Genomic DNA, 21,486 nt, shown 5'->3' with positions numbered 1-21,486 from the left:
GGCTTTTGCGTATTTTGCACCCTCAGCCTGTAATTTGCTCCAAAATGACCCGAAAATCAAGGAGCTGGTATCATTAAACATGTTTAAATCTAAAATGAGGGCTTCAGAAGCAGACTCTATGGCATGCCAATGTTTTTAGCTCCCTTGTTGTACAGCTGACTTCCAGAAAAGTTCCTTTTCTTCCCCCCATTTGTCTTTAGATAGTTCTCTTTTAATGCCAATTTTAGTGCTTTTAGTGTTTGTGAATTGTATTTTATCTCTATTTGTGTCTGTGTCTGCAACTTTGTGTTCTTGCCGCTGACCGTCTTGGCCAGGTCTCCCTTGGAAAAGAGGTTGTTAATCTAAATGGGACTAACCTAGTTAAATAATGGTTAAATAAAAATAAATAACCTTGAAATGCTTAACAGCCAACACTGACGCTAAAGCCTTTTTGTCAATAGTTGAATATGCTTGTTGATGTTTTACTTGTTTAGCTGCTTTGAATAGTGTGCCACTGGTCTTTCATAACTATCTTCATCAACCAAAAGCAGAATAGCCCAGATCCCTGCATCACACATATCCACAACAAAGTCTGAAGCCTTCGGTTGAGGTGCTGAACAAAATAGTCTTCACCAACTAAAGCATCCTGGCACTCTTCAGACCCTACACTCTTCACCTCTATCCGCAACAGATCCGTAAAACACTCAAATACTCAAAAATTAGCTGAGTTCTGGGATGGTGAGTAGGAAATACAAACTATAGCTTGCTTTAGGGAGCACAGCCCCAACAGCCCCACCAATACATTCTCATCATAACTTCATAACTCTTCACATACTCACGCTTTGTCAGGTACCCTTGGCATCACTTTATGGTCGCAATAAAAGCCCTCGACTGGACTCTATGGGTAATACTCTCCTCCAATCACATACGCGTTTGGCCGCATAAACATAGCCTATCAGGACGTGCTTACCGAATATGTGTGTTACCACAGTATATAAGGCGGTGTCTAGCGCTGCCTGGTATCCCATGTCTTCTTCAGTGAGTGGCAGGGCCCCCTTGGTAAGGGCTCCGCCTGTGCTTATAGAACTAGGCTTACACTTACACAAGCATCGTTTTTGCTTCTTGGCATGCAAGTGAAGGCTGGCAAACCACCTCTGTAGGTGCCACATGTGCAACAGCCCCAGTGGCACCACAGAGTGAACAGCTGCCATGAACCCCAGCGCCTGCATGACTGCCCGCCGCAGTTTGCCAACTGCCTGCAGCAGGGCCATCTGTCTGTGTTCCAACAGAGTAGCCTGCAGTTTGCATGCATCAATCAATCCCCAGATACTCCACCTGTTGGTGTGGTAGGGGTCAGCTCTTCTTCCAATTGATCACAAACCCCAACTTGGTGAGGTGTAAGATCAATTGGGCTATGTGCAACATCGCCCATTCTTTGGACTTGGCCATGACAATGAGGTTGTCTAGATAAAAGTAGACCCTCATGCCACTGTCTTCACATGCGTTCACTCCTTTGCTGAAGGTGCGGAGGGCCAGCGTAGTCTGTTGTACTCGTAGGCTATACCCTGGAAGGCGAAACGCAAGAATTTCTTGTTTCAGTGCCACCTTGACATGAAAGTATGCATCCTTGAAGTCGATGGTGGTGAACCAATCTCCCGGCTGAACCAGTTCCATGACGAGAGCCAAGGTCTCCACCAGGAACAGCCTTCTACGACAACTAACAAACTCAAAGTTGGGGGCTCACCCAAGTACATTGCGTACATCGGCACTAGCCTTGTGCTTCTCCACCGCCGAGTATGCCTGCCCAGCATGGAGCAGATCGTGCCATGCACGTAAAATAGACCTTATCCTCAACGAGACCTGCAGGATAGTGACTGGGTGCATCAAAACAACCCCCGTACACTGCCTTTATGCCCTCTGTGACATCGCTCCCCCTGACATTCGCAGAGCAGTCATCACAAAAGCAGAGCGCACAAAGCAGGCCAATGACAACCAGCATTCACTTCATGAGCATCCCGCTGCCCAGAAACGGCTCAGCTCCAGGAGCAGTTTCCTGGACACCACTGAAGTTCTGGAGACCACCCCAACTGATGCCAGGATTACTGAATAGCAGAACCAGTGGAACAGCCTTGGCACCCAGACAACCCAATGGATGGAGAGAGGCATCAACCCAGCTGAATGCCTCGCTACCAGCCCAATCAACCTTGGGCTGTCTGGAAAACACTGAACCGCCTGCGGGCCAGCGAAGGATGCTGCAAGGTGTCCATGAAGAAATGGAAAATAACAACTTCCGATGCATGTGTGTGTGGCAAATCCCAAACCATGGAACACATCATGAGATGTAGGCAAGTTCCACAATGTACCAACGATGACCTGGCCGAACCAAATGCCGCTGCGCTCGCCTGTGCCAACCACTGGAAAGATGTGATATAGAAGATGGCTGGACAAGAGGAAGAAGACCAGTTCCATTATCTGTTTGATGGTCAGCATATGGAACATTTTGCAGGCAATATGTTGATTTAGGCCACGGAGATCCAAACTGGGTCTGAAGTCACCCGTCTTCTTGGGAACCAGGAAGTACGTGAAGTGAAACCCCTTCTGTCTGTCTTGCATGGGGAGGACAGACACAGACTGTTTCTGGGTGAACCACCATCTGTGACGCAGCCATTAGAAAGCTGTGATATCCAATTTCGGCCCTCTCAGCCGCCAGGCTCTCCATAAACGGAAGACTAGCCCACAAGGGCGCAGACATGGAAAGGGCTGAGCTAGTAATGGGGCCTTAGAACGCGTCACTGTTTTGCCTGTGGTGAAAGACATCGCTGTGTTCCATTCAACCCATTTCTCATCTAGAGACTGAGAAGGAAGAACACTGAAATGACTGAGCCTGGGATGAGGTCCATGAGTAGACACAGTGGCATTTTGCTGCATCTCCCTATTCACCGATGTATGTGTAGATGAGGAGAAAACAGACATGGGAGTACTATCTCCCCCCTGGGTCAAACTGGGCTGAACAGTATACCTCCTCGAGGTAATATCGACAGACCTGTCACAGACAGGCTGGGGAAAGATTTGTGCATGTCGATCTGTGAAATCGCCGCAATGACGGCCAAAACAAGGAGTAACAAGTAAAACACACTGAAATGACTTCGAGGTCCTTGAACGCCTTGTGTCAGACAGCTTGTCAGAAACGTTATTCAGAAGTGCTACACTGGATGAGGTGTGTTTTTCTGACAGCCTCATAATGGATATGGCGCAGCCTTATTCCGTCAGCTCTGTCCGCTAATGTTGGTGTGATTGTGCCAGGCGTGACTGCCTCCATTTCTGGAGGTGGGGTGGCGGGGCCATTTTGCATTTTAAGTGCACTAACACTTGGCCTCTATGATGCGCCATGCTCGGTTCTGGCCAAACTCAACAAGATGCCATGGGAAGCTGAGAATGTGGGGAGAGGGGAGGAATGTGCTCTTTGAGAAATGTATTTTGTTTCAATCAAAACATTTTCAAACACAACATTATTAGCAACAGCTTTATAAACATCATCAGCAGGAATGAGGGAGGGGGCGGAAAACCTCATCGTCATGTCATGAGTGGGCCTAGGAAACACGGTTTCCATCTCCGATATATACCCTCCCGTAGACAATCATTTCTGTACTGTTGCTGTGCTCCAAGCAGGAGCCTGTTGATGCGCCCTCTCTCCCGGGCGTTTTGGCCAGGACATAACGTGAAGTTGAAACGACCCTCGTTCTCTCTTTACCACCTTGTTTTCTTAAATGAATGAGCGCGAGACAAGTGACGGCTTTGAATCACTGAGTAACAGATGAAATTGACCCAAAGGGCCCCTCTGCAACAATGGGGGCTCCCAGGAGATCATCTCAGTCCTTCCACGGAAGAGCCGTGAGTCCCAGCCACACATGATAGGACTCGACTGTGGCTAGAGTCATCACACGGCCTGCAGCTGTGGCAACGCCCGGAATCAAGTTATTCACTTGGCCGATGCTCTGGTTCAAAATGTCCCTCTGTGGCAGCACGGCGGGGGCTATGCCAGCGAAACGCTCAACACTCCTAAATTATTAGCAGCTGCAGCCAGCTGAGCTCCCAGTTGCGATATCTTGTCAGAATATTCCAAGGTTTCCCTGTCACGAACCAGCAGTGGCAGGAGCTTCCTGCTTTCTGACCAGCCAGCTGATTGTGCAAGCAGGTTTGGGTGGGAGCGGGGGGGGATACAGCTGTAGCCCAGCGCGTCCCGCCGTAGCCCAGCGCGTCCCGCCACAGCAGCCATCACCAGTGGAAAGTCCTGGCGAATCGAAGTCGAAGGCGGGCTTCTGTGGACCGTGGACACCGAGGAAACATCATCATCTTCATCAGCAGACAAAGCCGATGTCTCGGCAGGAATGACCGGACGCAGCAGCATAGCATCGGAGGCTGGAGCGGGAATCTTGGTGGTGTAGAGATCAGAACCTGGGTCACTGTCATTACAGTGGAGTCTCACTCCGTAGTGTTGAAAATTATCCCATCTCTGGTGGTGTCCAATCTTGGGAATCAACCGGCGGGCCAGGCAGTCTGGAGGCTGCTGAACGCCCTCCTCTGCGTGGTCCACTCTTGACGGCGACTCCATCCGTGGAGATGTAGCGGTCAGTGGGCAATCGACGATTGAAGAAGAGGAATGGATACCAGGCAATACTGGACGCCACCTTATAAACAGTGGTAATGCACGTGTTCGGTAGGCACATCCTGATTGGCCGGCTAATTCTATGCAGAACTCAGTGGGCGATTGCATGCATGTGATTGGAGGAGAGTATTACCCATAGAGTCCAGTAGAGGGCAGAGCCTATGTGAGCTAGAACATGTGGTTAATGTTGTACATTCAAACGAAAACATTTGCTTAGGTTTAGAGAACAAAACCATTCTAGTTAGGTTTAGGAAAAAACATCATGGTTGGGCGAAAATGTTTGTTAAGTGACCGCCTATGGCGGTCTCCTGGATGAAAGCCCTGTGTTTGTTGGACCCATCCACCACCGTCCCACCCGCCCTTTGTCTTTTTTTTTTCGCTCTTTAACAAGTCACCACACTCTATGTGGTGTATTTAATATTGATACGGATGGGTTAACATTGTAGTTAATTCAACAGGAAAATAAAATGGATTAAATAACTCAGGCTAAGACCTTGCTCCATCATAACATCCTGAATCCATTTGTTGCACCTAATGGGCGGGCTATGTTCCTCAAAACGCAAGACTCAGGTAAGATGAGGGGAGGTGGACGCTGTGTTTACATCAATGATGCTTGGTGCTCAAACATAGTCAAAGTTGATGGACAATGTTTCCCTGGTGGTGAATGCTTAATGTTAAGATGTCGACCATGCTTTCTGCCCAGAGAATTCACTAGTGCTTTTGTTGCTTCTGTTTACATTCCTCCTTATGCAAACTCAAAAAATGCTCTACAGTAATTGTGAGGTCACCAGAAGTCACATGACAAAACAACTGAATGGTATTTTTATTGTAGCTGGCAATTTTAATCAAACAGACCTCAGAACTGTCCACACCCCCACCAGGAGAAACAATACCCTGGACCATGTTTACACAAACATTATTTTCAGATACAAAGTCCTCCCCACTCCCACTTTGGACAATCATATCACATTTCCCTGATTCTCCTACCTACTAACGCCCCGTCCACACAGGGAATGTCAGCAGTGCGTGGCGGCCGCGGAACCTGTAGTTTTTTATTTCGATGGCCCATGTTAACAGGTTAGAGCAGCCACACAGCCCGTGTGAGCAGTGCGGCTTGGCTGCATGTCTCGCCTATTTTTAACGCAAGCCATTCACAGCAACAACATACACTGAAGGTGATTTTTTGACTGTATATTGACATCATATCAGCAACATTACTACAGTTTCAATGTCTGTATCTGTAGAACACGTCACGGACATGATAAAAAGTTAAGATTTATTTGTAAATCAACACTTTCTGCTTTAATTTCAAAATAAAAGCACTCAAGAGTTTTATTTTCTATAGACAGAATCACGTTATTTGTTAACACAAGGCTTTTATTCTGAAATATTTGCAGGACAGTGTTGTAGAACATGGAGTGACTTGCACGGTTCTTAACCTTTTTCTGTCTCAAATAAATATAAATGACATTTATAACAATATGAAATGGCCATTCTGAAAGGGGTGGCAGCAGCAGCCCAGCAGCTGCAGAAACGCTGCCGGTGTGGACAACCCAGGCGAGGGACACGCAGCAATTCAGTGAGGTAACCGTCAATCACTGTTCACACAGGCAGTCTGGCCCGAGCGTTACTTCCAGCTGATTAAACAAGTCAAACCATCTAAAAAACAGTTCAAGTGTGGACAGCTAAAGTTACAGCAGCTCTACAGGACTGTTTCGAGTACACAGACTGGCACAAGATCAGAGATGCCACTACCCAGGAGAACCACATCAATCTTTAGGGATGTGATATCATACATCAGCAAATGTGTTGATGATGTGGTGATCACAAAGACTCTGGACTGCAAGGGGAACATTTTTTTTTATAGACTAATCTGATGTAAAAAGAATCTTCTAGAAAAAAAAACATTCATTATTTCTTGGTTTGGGTACTAGTCTGGTACATACTTTGTTTTTTGTATGGATTAAACTAACGTCAACATTTTCTTCTAAATCTGTGCCGAGACCCCAAAGAATGTAAACTAGGGAGTTGAAAAATAAAATGAGATAGTGAAAAATAAATAGAAAAGTAAAAGAAATTCAGTTTAATTTTGTGTTATTAATTGATTGGTGGTAAAGGAAAAAATAAAAAGCCTTTTCTCTTTATCAATGACTGCATCATGACTTTATCAACCAACTGATTGGATTGGTTTTTTAGGAAAGGTTTAAAACTTCATATTTCTTTTAATTCTTATTTTTTATGTTTTAACTAACAGCACTATTCATTGATGTAAACATTTCTATAAGTTACTTGTCTTGTCATAATATTATACTACTAGATTCGGTTTTGGGGATCCAGATAAGAGATTAAGTTCTACATATATTAAATCATTTTTAATAAGGTGGAACAAGATGTCTATTTATTATCTCTCAATTCAGACTTGTGCTGTGTTGGAAGTGTTACTGAAATGTTACTAGGCTCGACCTAGTTACATTGCTGTGATTTTTAAATAAAAGTGACTTGGGAGCTCATTCAGAAATGAGGCCAACATGTTATACATTAGTTCTACATTCAACACTATATTAGACAATTATCAGCTAGTCAGAGTAGTTCAAAAAGGGGATCCAGTTAGTTGGCGATGATTAGATTGGTGTAATTACAAAGTTACATAAGCTCTCCAGTGCAATTTAAATCATTCCTTTGAATGAACGGTGGAAGAACTGTACCACATATCCTCTTCAATAATCAATTAAAAGTAGTGTTACTTTATAATAACAAGTGCTCAAGTAGAAGTAAAAGTACTCATTAAAATTACTACTTGAGTAATATTAAGTATAGTGTCTATCTATTAAAGAGTTTAATATTGAACAAGTAAATAAGACATGAAATGCACAATCATATTATTAATAAATACATACAAAATACTAAATGTAATATAATTAAATTGTTGTAGGCCAATAAATGTTTAAAAACTCAGATTGTTGTTCACAATAACATTTTTATTGTAGGTCAATTATATGTCATTTCAGCACTTTTTTTTAAATTTCAAAATGTATTATTCCTAAGTCTGTTTTATTTCACAAGAAAAAATTTCCCAATTTTTCCCTTGTCATCACAAATTCCTTGTCTGTCAATCAAGATAATCAAATAACTGATACATTATTGCCCAATGTCTAAGGGAAATTTATGAGGACTTCGGTGACTGCGAAATGTTATTTTTAAAGGCCAGCTGAAATCACATTTAGCAATCCCTTTTTGCAGTGAAAAATAATATTAACATGTTTTTTGTAAACGTATTTTTAATAGTATTTATTTATTTATTAAAGGAAGAAAAAAAGTCCTTCGGGAAATATCACTTAATGCACCTTTTAGTCTCAGCTGGGTGGGGTGGTATTGGGGTTTGATTGACAGCAGCTGGCAGGCTGAGCTCCGGCTGGGGAACAAAAGACAAAGCAAACGAACTTGTGCTGTAGCTTACAAGCTGAAAGTGACCAAAGTGACATGTTCAGGTATGTTAATGTGTTGTTTAATGTGCTGCATCTAATTAGCTATCTGGCCTGCAAACTAATGTTAACAGTGCACTTTTCCCCGGTAAATGTTTATTTGAACGCTTCTTCAACAAACTAAGGTGCAGGACAAGATGTGTGTTCATGTGTGCAAGACTTGTAGGAAAGCTAACGTGGGTCATCTGTTGTGAAGCAGGCTGCTGTCTGGCCATTAGTGAGTGAATGTTATGTGACTTTACTGCTTTATGCAAAGATTTGACTGGCTGTACGCGTGATACAAGGCTGATATGAAATGTATTTATGAAACATATTTTTGGTTCAGAAATGTCGTCAACATTTCCGTGGTTTGCTAAAATGTCCAATGCCAAAAAAAATTCTGGCTACTGGGTTGGTACAAGGACGACTCGCTCTACCCACTGAGCTATAGCCACCCCAAAGCATAGAAGCATAGAATAGCACAGAAACAACAACTTTACTTCACAACTGTATCTTGACGCAGCAACAAATAGTGGTTTGCTGCTATATTATGCTCTGAATATCGTATAGAAAACAATTAAAGAGTAAGGGTGATATCATTTTGTAATTGCACCAAGTGACAAACACATTTTTCCTCCTTTTTTTTAAGCCTACTCAAAACAAGATTGTCAGTGGTTGCGTTAGACTTTCTAGTCAGAATGACTAGTAGGCGGTATATTTTTGGCATCATTGGGCAAAAATTCCATAATAACCTTTCAGCATATTGTAATTCAAGTGTTCTGAGAGAAAACTAGACTTCTGCTCCTCCTCATGGCTCTGTTTTCAGGCTTTAGAACATCTATCCTGTGACGGGAGACTTTGACCAATCACAGGTCATTTCATTGAGAGAGCGTTTCTATTGGCTGTGCTCCGGTCATGTGACCGGAACTTGGCATTCCTTTACCAGATTTCACAATGGCGGCGGCGTCACAAACTTTCAAATTTTACAGCTAAACCGTGCACTACAAGATGATTCTGAAAACATTTGAGGAGAGAAATAGGCATTAACGTAACATAATATTGATTCATATTTGATCAGCGCTGCGTAGTTTGACCCGTTTGGTCGGAGTTTGTGAGTGATTGACAGCCGGGTCTCATAGATGGCAGCTGGACTGCGGACCTCAGATCAGCTCCTACTGCTTGTTTTTTCTCCGGTCCTGTAAAATCTTGCAGATGCTGTTAGGAGCACCGGAGGACACAGAGGCACATCATTTTTTTCAGGTTGCCTGTTTCATGTAATACTGTCAGGATATAGCAACCGTTTTTTTGAAAACACAACTTTTTTTAATCATATTTGCTCCAATCTTGCCTACTTCAGCTTAAATGATAATAAGACATATGCCTATTAAAGGTGGAGTATGTGATTCTAATCCAATGCACTTTTTGTCAAATTCAGCGATCTCCTCACGGTGCGCATTTTGTCCCTGGTTCTGTAAATAGGAAAACAAGCAAAGCGCATCCAACCAAGCAATGAGGGTTGCCCTACCGAATGTAATTTTTTTCACATTCAAAGCTTCTATTGAGGAAGTGTTAAATGTATGTGAAAACAGGTGCGAGCCTTCCTGTGTGTTTGCGGCAGCAAGTAGGAGATCAAATAGTTTTTGACCTCAGTGAAAATTTTGTTTTTGAAAGGCTAAACAGCAATAAATATGGATTGAAGCAGAATATTTCGTTAAATAAAAACATGTTGTGAATTTTGGAAATGATTACATCTATCTTTTCTCAGTATTTGTTTACTTTTGGACTAAGTAAACTGGTGGAGCGGGAGAGATTATTGTGTTGCCGGCGCAATCAGAGCCTGCTGCGCTCGACAATGACACCCTGACTGAGGGAGCGGGTAGCCAAAAGATTGAGGGAGAAGCTCAAGGCGCGCTTGCTTCATCAGGTGTGAATAGTGAAGTGGGTGAGCGGCTGAAAACGCCTTTCACGCTGCCTCACTATGAACCACCCTCATCTGGGTCCAGAGACGAGGCCCGACTTAAAGTCCACCTTGCCCGTCTCCAAATGGAAACCCAAGAAAAAGCACAGAGCAGACGAGCACAGTTACAGTACCAGCTCAAGGTCAAGATCCTGGAGAGGCTGACAAAGCCGTAAAGCCTGGGACACACCAGGAACGTCAGGAGCGCGTGGCAGCTGCGTGGCGGCTGCGTGATTCACGCGTCGGGTGTTCACACCAGCTGCGTTTCAGCTGCGTGTCAGCTGCTTGTCTGCTGCGTTTCTGCTGCTGCAGCTGCTGCTGTCAGCCCTTTCTTTCTACATAGAGTTTGCCTTTTAATGGCCATTTCATTTGATTATATATATCATTTATATTTATTTTAGTCAGAGAAAGGTTAAGAAACGTGTGGTAATTTGTAAATAATAGTAATAATCCACAATTAAAACTCCGTACTATATTCATTCATGGAGCTCTCCAAGTCACTGCATGTTCTAGAAACACTGTCCGGCACATATTTCAGAATAAAAGCCTCGTGTTAACAAATGAAGGAATTCTGTCTACAGAAAAAACGCTTGAGGGCTTTTATTTTGAAATTAAAGCAGGAAGTGTTGATTTAAAAATAAGTCTTTACTTTTTTTTCATCTCCGTAACATATTCTACAGTTAGACATCAAAACTGTAGTAATGTAGCTGGTATGATGTCAAAATACAGTCAATAGATCACCTTCACTGTCCGTGACATATTCTACAGATGTCTAGACATTGAAATTGTAGTAATGTAGCTGATATGATGTCAATATACAGTCAGTTCCTGGTGTGTTCCAGGCTTAAGGCTGCGCCAGCTGGAGCTTGAGGCTCAGGTGCACGCGCATCGTACATCTGCCAGTGCTACAAGTATGCCTCCCCTTTCCACCTCCTCACTTCATAGTATATTTGATATCAGTAAGCACATTAGTTTGGTGCCAGAATTTTGTGAGACTGAGGTAGATTGTTATTTTTAGTGCTTTTGAGCGCATCGCCTCTGCTCTGCAGTGGCCGCCTGAAGTCTGGTCACTTTTATTACAGTGCAAAATTCACGGTAAGGCCCAAGAAGCTGTTGATGCGCTCCCTTTGGAGGACAGCTTAAATTATGACTCCTGTGACTATGGTTCCTGAAGCTTACCAACAGAATCACAAAAAGACCCCAAATCAGACTTATGTTGAGTTCGCCAGGGAAAAGGGAACAATGTTTGATGGTGGAGCACTACATGTAAAGCAGATTACTTCAAGTCTCTAAGAGAATTGATATTGCTCGAAGAATTTAAGAAATGTTTGCCTGACCGCATTGTAATTTACTTAAATGAGCAAAAAGTAAATTCACTGTGTGCAGCTGCTGTTTTAGCTGATGAATATGGGTTGACTCACAAGACTGTTTTCCCATCAGTCTCCGCTGAGAAGCATCGCTATGCTCCGGTTTTGCCAGCTAGTTTGCCAAAGTTAGCGAGTACAAATAGAGAGGAACAGGAATATTTCTACTGTCAAAACCTGGGCGTGTCATTGCCAACTGTCTGACCCTTAAGTGTAAAGAGCAACTACAGCCCTCTCGGAGGGTGTCACAGCCAAAAGGCATCGGGTTGACTAAAGCTGAACCGCGCACAAACATTGATTCCGATGATAACGATTTTGATGACTGTTTCAAACCGCTTGTATTTGACGGGTTAGTGTCGCTTACAGGTGAGTCTGCTGACCAGCGTCCGGTGTGTATTTTGAGAGACATCGGTGGCTCTCAGTCGGTAGTCATCGCCTCTGCGTTGCTGTTTTCGGCACAGTCTGCCTGTGGTTATAGTTCGGTGCTATGTGGCATCAAGATGGGTTATATCCCCAGGCCCGTACACCGTGTTCATATACGGTCAAAATGTATCACTGGCTTCTTCCCTGTTGCTGTGTGCCCCGCGTTGCCACTGGTTGCCGGTGGTAAAGTGACTCCCACGCTGGAAGTGTTGGATTCTCCACAGTGCCAGGAATCATCTATGGTAACACAGCCATAATCAGACATATTTCCTATGTGTGTAATCGCGCGTGCACAGACACGTAAAACTGAAAATGATGTTTCCCTATGTGATAGTGTGCTAGTTTCTGCTTTTGCAGAGGAAGCTGAGGAGGATAAAGGGACGGAGCTTGCTGATGTATCTCCTTGTGAGGCTGTTGCTGAGTTGGTGCATTCTGCCACCCCCCTTACTTGACGGCATAACTCTCCCGGTAGAGCGGATCCGACCCTACAGAAGTGTTTCTCCAATGTGGTGTTGCCAAACGCAAAGTTAATTGGTGAGGTTTTATTTTCCATCCAGGTTCTTCGTAGTAAGTTTAAGTGCATAGCTCCCATTTTTAGGAGTCCTCCTTTTGTTCTATTTATTTCCTTGATTTCTTACAGCACTCGCTATCCCCTTTTCCTTTTGTCTGCCTCACCACCTTTTGTTGTTAATATAAAACCAAACTCCTTGTAAATGAAATAACTTAATATACCAAGAAAATCTGGTTTTATGTTGCTTCCCTTTACCCTAGCGAGCTGGGTCGTAACACTCACACTGATCCCAATGCTGTACCTCACACTGGCCTCAATGCAGTCCCTCACGCTGGTCTCAATTCAGTCCCTCACACTGGTCTCAATGCAATCCCTCACACTGGTCTCAATACTGTACCTCACACTGATCTCAATGTTGCAATATTTTGTGTTGTTCTTGCATAGATTTAATGGTATTTTTTCACTTTATTTAAAGGAGCAGTGTGTAGCATTTAGGGGGATCTATTGGCAGAAGTGGAATATAATATTAATAAGTATGCTTTCTATAGTGTATAATCACCTGGAACAAAGAATTGCTGTGTTTTCGTTACCTTACAATGAGCCTGGTTTATCTACATACGGAGAGGGTCCTCTTCACGGAGCCAGCCGCCATGTTTCTAGAGTAGCCCAGAACTGACTCTTGTTGTGTTTCTAATTGTAAAATGTTGTTGTACAAAATAATCATTGGGTTAATAATAAATATGCCTCTTGCATCACGTATGTAAGAAGGGTTCCCATACTCAAAAAAAAAAGTACTGAACTGGAATAATTATGTATTGAACAATTATTTCACATGCTAAGAATCACCAGTGTATTAAATTCAGAATCATCTTTGTAAAGGTTTTCATTTGTACAGGTCACTGATATCTTGTAGTATCACATCGAAGATGCTTCATCAATATGGACCTGATTGATGAAAATGTCCTTTTGACCAAACAGACAAAGTCCAGTTGCTTTAAATAAACTACTCCACTTGTGTCATGTCAAAGTACAGGGTTCCTATGCTTTAAGAAGACAAGGGGAGTACTCTTTTTTTAATTATTATTATTACATTATGTGCTGAATTTATTACATTATTGAACTTTTGTTTTTGCTAAGTTTATAATGTAATAATGTTCTCATAAGGTAATAACTTATTACATTATGAACAAAACTGTTATTACGTTATGCGCACAAGGTTTTATTACATTATGAGCTTTTATTACATAAAATGATTACATTATACACAGTTATTACGTTATGCACAGTTATTATGATATGAGTTGCTACAGCAACATTGTCATGGTTATTGTTGAATTATGTGTTACATGTAATACATAGCCTGTATTAAGGCCAGTATTTAACTGTGTTTTAGGCACCATGGCTGCTGGATTGAGGCCTGTGATCTTGCTGCTGTTGCTGTCGTGTTGCTGGCAACTGACCATAGGCAAAGACGGCAAAGGAAAGAAAGGCAAGCAAGTCGTCTGTCCATCGTAAGTAAATATACTATATTGTCCAAATTCATCCTTTCTCAATACGTTACCATTACTATGACAATGGCAATACTATCGATACGGAGAGCAAGACAAGCAATAAGCAATATGACCATGTGAATAACATAATATTTGTTTATAAACGGACTAACAGAGCCAATAGTGTCTGACAGACTGTGCACAATTTACTGCTGAGGCCGTGGTCTTGTTTTGGTAGTCTCGTACAGGGCATTCTGGTCACATTGCAAGTCCCTCTGAGCTGTGCCTTCGCTAACAGGGTGGGGATGCTGAGAATATTGGCCTTGCTGAGGACTACAGTGTCAGGGATTCTGTCCTGTCACTTAATCATTAAAAGACAGCTCAGTTGGAAGTGGTTCAAGTTCCTGGCTTGGCGCCGGTAGACTGTCCAGGCTTCGCACCCATACAGAAGAGTTGATAATACGACAGCCTGGTGCCAGTCCTTTCCCATACAGAGTCACGTAGACGTCCAAAGGCTGCACTGGCCTTGGACAATCCTGATGTTAACTTCATCATCTATGTGCACAGCACAAAACAGAGAACTTCCAAGGTAAGTAAACTTGTCAGCGGCTGTAAACTTTGGGTCATTCACAAAGATGGTGTGCTCAGTGTTGGGTTTCCCAAGAGCAGGTTGGAACAGTACTTCAGTCTTCTTTGTGGTTATTGTTAGGCCGAAGTTGTTGTAAGCTGAGAAGAAGCTATATTGCCTGTAGTTCTTAATTTGAGCCAGTAACAAGAGCACAGTCATCAGCAAACAAAAGTTAGCAAACAGTGACTGCTTCCATTTTGTTTTTTGCCAGCAAAACCATATATGAAGCTTATCTTAGTGTTGTTGTTCTGGAATGAGTCTTGCAGCTTTGCAAAAAATACCAAGCTGAAAAGCATTGGTGCTAGGATGCCACCTTGTTTCACCCTTTTTGTGTTAAGGAACGGATCAGAGAGTTCTTGCTGGTCTCTGACGCTGGCCATCATGCCATCGTGAAGTTTGTGCACTATGCTGATGAACTTGTCTGGACACCCGTACTTGGCCATGATCTTCCATAGGCCCTCCCGGCTGGCTGTGTCAAATGCGTTTTATAGATAAACGAAGCATTATAGGTCAGCATTTTGTTCTTGGCATTTCTGCTGTAGCTGCTGGGCTGTAAATACCATGTCAGTGGTTACGTTGTCTTTTCTGAAACCACACTGTTTCTCAGGCAGCAGACCCTGGTCTATTCGGACAATTAGACGGTTCAAAACAATTCTTCTAGCAAGATTTTGCTAGAAATTGACAGTAGGGAGATGCTTCTGCGGTTGTCGCAGGCCTGCCGATTGCCTTTCCTCTTGTAGAGATGCATTAACAGAACTCTCTTTTATCAGACCATTATTTAATCACTTTTGAATTCTTATTACTAGACTATACACCATCAGACAAAAGTGTGTACACTAGATGTCTATCCGATAGTGTTGTAGCTAAATTTAAGGAAGCGATTCCATCAGCATTAAATTCAATACCATGTCTCAATATAACAGAGGACTCGTATGTTAATTTTAGCCCTACCCAAATTGATCATCTTGTAGATAGTGCTACAGACTCACTGCGAGTCACACTTGATTCTGTTGCCCCTCTAAAAAAGAAGTTAATAAAACAAAGGAAGTCAGCTCCATGGTATAACCCTCAAACACGCAAATTAAAGCAAGCATCGAGGAAACTGGAAAGGATATGGCGTTCCACCAAACAGGAAGAATCTCATTTAGTCTGGCAAGATAGTCTTAAAACATATAGGAAGGCTCTCTGTGATGCCAGAGCAGCCCATTACTCATCATTAATAGAGAAAAATAAGAACACCTCTAGTTAGCACCTCTTTACTGGATATGATCAATGTGTCTTTACTAACAGGCTATGTACCACAGTCCTTTTAAAGTAGCTGTAATTAAACCTCTTCTTAAAAAGCCCACTCTTGATCCAGAGGTCCTAGCCAACTATAGACCTATATCTAACCTTCCCTTTACCTCCAAAATACTCGAGAAAGTAGTTGCCAGTCAGCTGTGTGACTTTCTACAGAACAATCATTTATTTGAAGATTATCAGTCAGGATTTAGAGTGCACCATAGCACAGAGACAGCACTAGTGAAAATTACAAATGACCTTCTAATGGCATCGGACAAAGGACTTGTCTCTGTACTTGTCTTGCTAGATCTCAGTGCTGCTTTCGACACCATTGACCATGACATCCTATTACAAAGACTGGAACATTTAATTGGCATTAAAGGAACTGCACTAAGTTGGTTTAAGTCCTATTTATCAGATCGATCTCAGTTTGTACATGTCAACGATGAGTCCTCCATGCACGCCAAAGTTAGTCACGGAGTTCCACAGGGTTCTGTACTTGGACCAATTCTATTTACCTTATATATGCTTCCCTTAGGCAATGTTATTAGAAAACACTCATAAACTTTCATTGTTATGCAGATGATACCCAATTATATCTATCGATCAAGCCAGACGAAACAAACCAGTTAACTAAACTTCAAGCATGCCTTAAGGACATAAAAACCTGGATGACCTGCAATTTCCTGATGTTAAACTCAGACAAAACTGAAGTTATTGTACTAGGCCCTGAGCACCTCTGAAACAAATTATCAAATGATATAGTTACTTTAGATGGCATTGCCCTGGCCTCCAGCACCACCGTAAGGAATCTGGGAGTTGTCTTCGATCAGGATATGTCCTTTAACTCTCACATAAAACAAACCTCACGGACTGCCTTCTTTCATCTACGTAACATTGCAAAGATCAGGCACATCCTGTGTCAAAATGATGCAGAAAAATTAGTCCATGCATTTGTTACCTCTAGACTCGATTACTGCAATTCCTTATTATCAGGCTGCTCCAATAAGTCTCTTAAGACTCTCCAGTTGATCCAGAATTCTGCAGCACGTGTACTGACTAGAACTAGAAAAAGAGATCATATTACGCCTGTATTAGCTTCTCTGCACTGGCTGCCTGTAAAATCCAGAATAGATTTTAAAATCGTCCTCCTCACCTACAAAGCGCTAAACGGTCAGGCCCCATCATATCTTAAAGAGCTCATAGTACCCTACTACCCCTCTAGAGCACTGCGCTCACAGAATGCAGGGTTACTTGAGGTTCCTAGAGTCTCCAAAAGTAGAATGGGAGCAAGAGCCTTCAGCTATCAAGCTCCTCTTCTCTGGAACCAGCTCCCAGTTTCAGTCCGGGAGGCAGACACCGTCTCTACATTTAAGAGTAGGCTAAAGACTTTCCTCTTTGATAACGCTTATACTTAAGCTGCTATAGGCATAGACTGCCGGGGGACTTCCTATGACACACTGTCATAAGGAACTTCCTATGACACACTGAGCTCCCCTCTCCTTCTGTATATACTCATGTCCCATGTCCATGTTGTTACTAACTTCATTCCTTCCCGGGAGTCCTTGTGCCTCCTTGTCTCGCAGCTAACCGTGGAGCGGGGTCACACCTGGAGCGAGGTCATACCTGGAGCGGGATCACACCGGGAGCGAGGTTATACCTGGAGCAGGGGTACACTTGGAGCAGGGTTTCACCTGGATCTTGGTGGTCTCCGGTATTGTGGCTGCATCTGCTGCCGCGTCGGTGCCTGCTTGACACCAACTGCTACCATCCTTAATTAACTACGTCTGTACGAGGTACTACCAATGCTAACGAGGGATTTCCAACACCTAGTGACAATGTGGCAGCCTGGAGAATAACACTTCTCAATCACTGCCAAAGACATCAAGAGCTCCCAGCAAGCATGCTGATGCTGCGGGAACCAACGCACGGGCATCAATCGCAGGGACGTCCCACACCAACACACTTGGACGTACTGAGGAGAGATGCTGGACAGTGCTGGCTTTCCGATAGTTGTATTATCACTCTTTCCATCCACCACTATTGGTTTTGTGTTATCAGTCCTACTTGTATTAGCTATTACAGCTGCTAGGCTACTATTGTGGCTGCTTCTCTATCTCTCTCTCTCTCTCTCTCTCTATCTATCTCTCTCTCTCTCTCTCTCTCTCTCACTCTCTCTCTATCTATCTATCCCCCCAGCCGGTATCGGCAGATGGCCGCCCGCCCTGCGCCCGGTTCTGCTCCAGGTTTCTTCCCAGTAATCGGGGAGTTTTTCCTGCCCACAGTGCGCTTGGTGGATCCTGTTGGGTCTCTAAACTATGGTGTACGGTCATAGACCTGCTCTATATATAAAGCGTCTTGAGATAACTTCTGTTGTGATTTGACGCTATACAAAAATAAATTGATTTGATTTGATTTGATTTGATTAGAGTAGATATGTAGAAAGGAGCTGACTATGGCTCAGTGGGTAGAGCAGGTCGTCCTTTAATCACAAGGTTGGTGGTTCGATCCCCTGCTCCTACTCTCCGCATGAGTCCTTGAGGGAGACACTGAACCCTAAGTTGCTCCCCGAGTGTTTCACAGGAGCTTACTGCTCCTAATGCTTAGGATGGGTTAAATGCAGAGGTCAAATTTCATGTATGTATGTATATAACGATTATAATCAAGTTTTTTTTTTTACATTTTTGTCATAGAGTTATCCTTAAAGTCCTGGGGAACAGCTTCTAGTTTTTACAGGGACTGGAAGACGTCTGTCAGTTTCTCAATAAATGAGGCCCTCCAGCCTTATAGATTTCCGCTGGGATGGCACTGGACCCTGGAGATGATGAAAGGAGTCTTATGGCTTTCCTGGATTCCTCAGTGGAAGGTGGAACAGCAAGAGACTGGTTTATTTCAACTTGAGGCAGTCTCACAATTGCCTCATCATTTATGCATGACGGCTGGTTGAGGACTGCATTGAAGTTTTCAGCCACCTTGCATGTATTGTGTCCTTCTCTTGTGTTGTTCCATCTACATTCAGGAGAAGTGAGGCTCCTGAGTGTTGTGGACCGTAGACCTGTTTGAGTGCATCAAAGAAGTTAAAGTTCAAGTTTCTTTATTCATCATATGCACAACAATTACAGCAAGCAGTGTCATCTTCAAGGGGGATGGACAGGGGGGATGAACAGCTCTGTTCTGCTGGTGCAGCCTTGGTCCTCGCTGCTTCGGGCTGATCTTTGGAGGGACTACGGTGACGTGCAGTGGCCCGACAAGCTTCTGTCCTCTGTTCACCTGGGACTGGATCCCGGTATGGGTGACAGACCACTGCACGGCATGGAGGATGTTCCCACTGTAAGTGAGGCTATTGAATGGAAGCTGGGACACGGTCTTGAGCTATGGAGTATGACACATGCGCAGTGTAACTGGAGCTGCGATGTTGGAGGGTTTTGGCAGATGGCGCTAGAGATAAAGGGATGGTGTCCACTCAGGTGCTCTTCAGGTGCATTTGGCCTGAACTTTTTGGTTACTCTCGAGTGGATGGCGGCTGATATACAACAGAACATTTTCACATAGAAAGCATTTGTTTATGGTCTTTTATTTAATCCTCTGAGACCCGCGATCCCGACAGACTTTACTGTCTTTCAGAGGCTGTAGCAGGTTCAGTAGTGAAGCTACAGCTTTCATATGAAACTAGAAAACCTGAGCAATGATACCATTACTATCATGCCATGTTAGCTTGTCGTGGAGGAGGCTAAATAATGCTAGAAAGTTAGACTAAATTTTGGCGAGGAAGAACTTTAATGGCCATTTTCCATTTTTCCTGGCTGCCGGTTCATTAATGTTTGGGGTTAGGTTCTGTGCTGTGGAACCGCTCAAGATGGGGTGACGGTGTGCATCAGTGAGACGACTGTGTGGGTTTTTGTTCATCTTCATCACAGAGAAAAGCTGCTCACACAGTAACTGTATGTGCATGAGCATTTGAGCAGCATGTAGGCGGAGTTGAGGCATCGTTTCGGGGATGAAGCTTGGAAATTGTGCAGCGCCCACAGTCATATTTTGCCTTGAGTGTGTCATTACACTGGAGGTCTATCAGCTCCATTTGGATGTTCACAGGTGCTCTTAGTCTTTCCACGTCAACTGCAGACGACTGCAAAGTCGGCAAATCGGCGAGTGAACTCTGTGCGAAGTGTGCCGTTTATCAGCAAAATGTGCAGTCGGGAAGACAGCGGCGGAGACATGGTTTGTCAGTGTTTGGCAACACGGAAAGTGACCCAGGTTTCCTTCCTGTATCTGAGTCTCCCACAGGTGCAGCTTGGCTTTGAAAGCTCTCACTGCATCATACATGTCTGTGATCACACGTTCCCGCCCCTGAAGCTGGAGGTTTAGCGCAGTGAGATGCTTCGTTATGTCGCACAAAAAGGTCAGCTCACATTGCTACTTTTCGTCCCGGAGCTCTGTGGTGTCTTACCTTTGCTTTCCAAAAACTGGCATATTTCCTCATGCAACTCAAAAAATCTATTCATCACTTTCCCTCGACTTAGCCATTGCCCCTCTGATAGGGCACATCACTATGTTCATAATATATCTCCTCAAGAAAAGAGTGAAATTGGCGGTGATTTAAGCCTCTAGCCCTTATAAAGTTAAAGTCTGTGTTACGGTACTTATTACATGTTCCATTTTGAGAGCTTTACCACACAGCTTTTCCTGGTGTATGATGCAGTCACACACTGTCAGCTCACCTGCATATTTCTATCGCTGCATCTTATCCCGCATCCTCCCCACTAATCCGTTCTTTTTACCGCACATCGCAGGCGCTCCATCTGTCGTCAGTCCTGTCAGTTTGTCACAGGGCAGTTTCATTTCATTGACACGTTTAGATACTTATAAAAATATGTCTATCCCATGGTTGTGCCATGCATTGATTTAATTCCCAAATGTTCCTCTGTAATGCATAAACTGGAGTCCACTCCACGGATGAAGATTGACAGCTGTGCAGTATCAGTCACGTCAGCTCTTCCTGGCGGCTTGGGTGTGCGTCCTTTATACTGGCGGCCAGTTATGATAGACATATGAGATTTTCACGTGGGCCGAAAGTGGCCACTTCTGGCCATACGCTCGATGCTTTGCCTTTGACCAAGTAATAAAAACTGATGGTCATATGATGCACAATGACACGGTGCAGCCATATCCCCACTTCTCATTAGTTAGGGACAGGTTGTACAGAGTGAGGCGTTACACTCAGACAGGAGAAGAAATTACTCAGTTGTTGGTTCCAGAAGGCCACCGGGAAACAGTTTTCTTGGTGGCTCATTTTAACCCAATGGCTGGGCACATGGGGTATGATAAAACACTAGACCGGATAATGGCCCGATCCTATTGCCCGGTATTCGAGGAGATGTACGCCGCTGGTGTGCATCTTGCCCTGAAGGCCAGTTGGTTAACAATTCGGCCTTCCCGAGAGCGCCTTTGCACCCATTACCACTTATTGAGGTTCCGTTTGAGCGTATTGGCATAGACCTCTTCGGGCCATTTCACTGGAGTGCACATGGATATCTTGTTGGATTACGCAACGCAATATCCTGAAGCAGTGCCCCTGCGCACCATCTATGCAAAGAGTGTTTTTTTTCAGGACATCTCCCGAGTTGGGATCCCAAAAGAGATCCTAACAGACCAAGGTTTATGTCATACACACTTCGGGAACTTTATGGATTATTGGGCACCAAGTCAATTCGAACCAGTGTGGCTCA

The 21,486-nt window shown here is 43.7% G+C and overlaps 1 protein-coding gene across 2 annotated transcripts in view; it reads left to right on the top strand.

The window, feature by feature from the left end:
- LOC119484783 (glycine receptor subunit beta-like) overlaps positions 1–21,486 on the top strand; it is a 71,801-nt gene that overhangs the window by 3,120 nt on the left and 47,195 nt on the right. For both annotated transcript variants that reach the window (XM_037763865.1, XM_037763864.1), the window contains exon 2: positions 13,755–13,872. In XM_037763865.1, coding sequence (XP_037619793.1) covers positions 13,755–13,872 — 118 coding nt within the window. The remainder of the gene's footprint in view (positions 1–13,754; positions 13,873–21,486) is intronic.

This window comes from Sebastes umbrosus, chromosome 3 (genome assembly GCF_015220745.1).
Source record: "Sebastes umbrosus isolate fSebUmb1 chromosome 3, fSebUmb1.pri, whole genome shotgun sequence".
Classification (NCBI taxonomy): domain Eukaryota; kingdom Metazoa; phylum Chordata; class Actinopteri; order Perciformes; family Sebastidae; genus Sebastes; species Sebastes umbrosus.
This window is presented reverse-complemented; position numbering and strand designations above follow the sequence as displayed.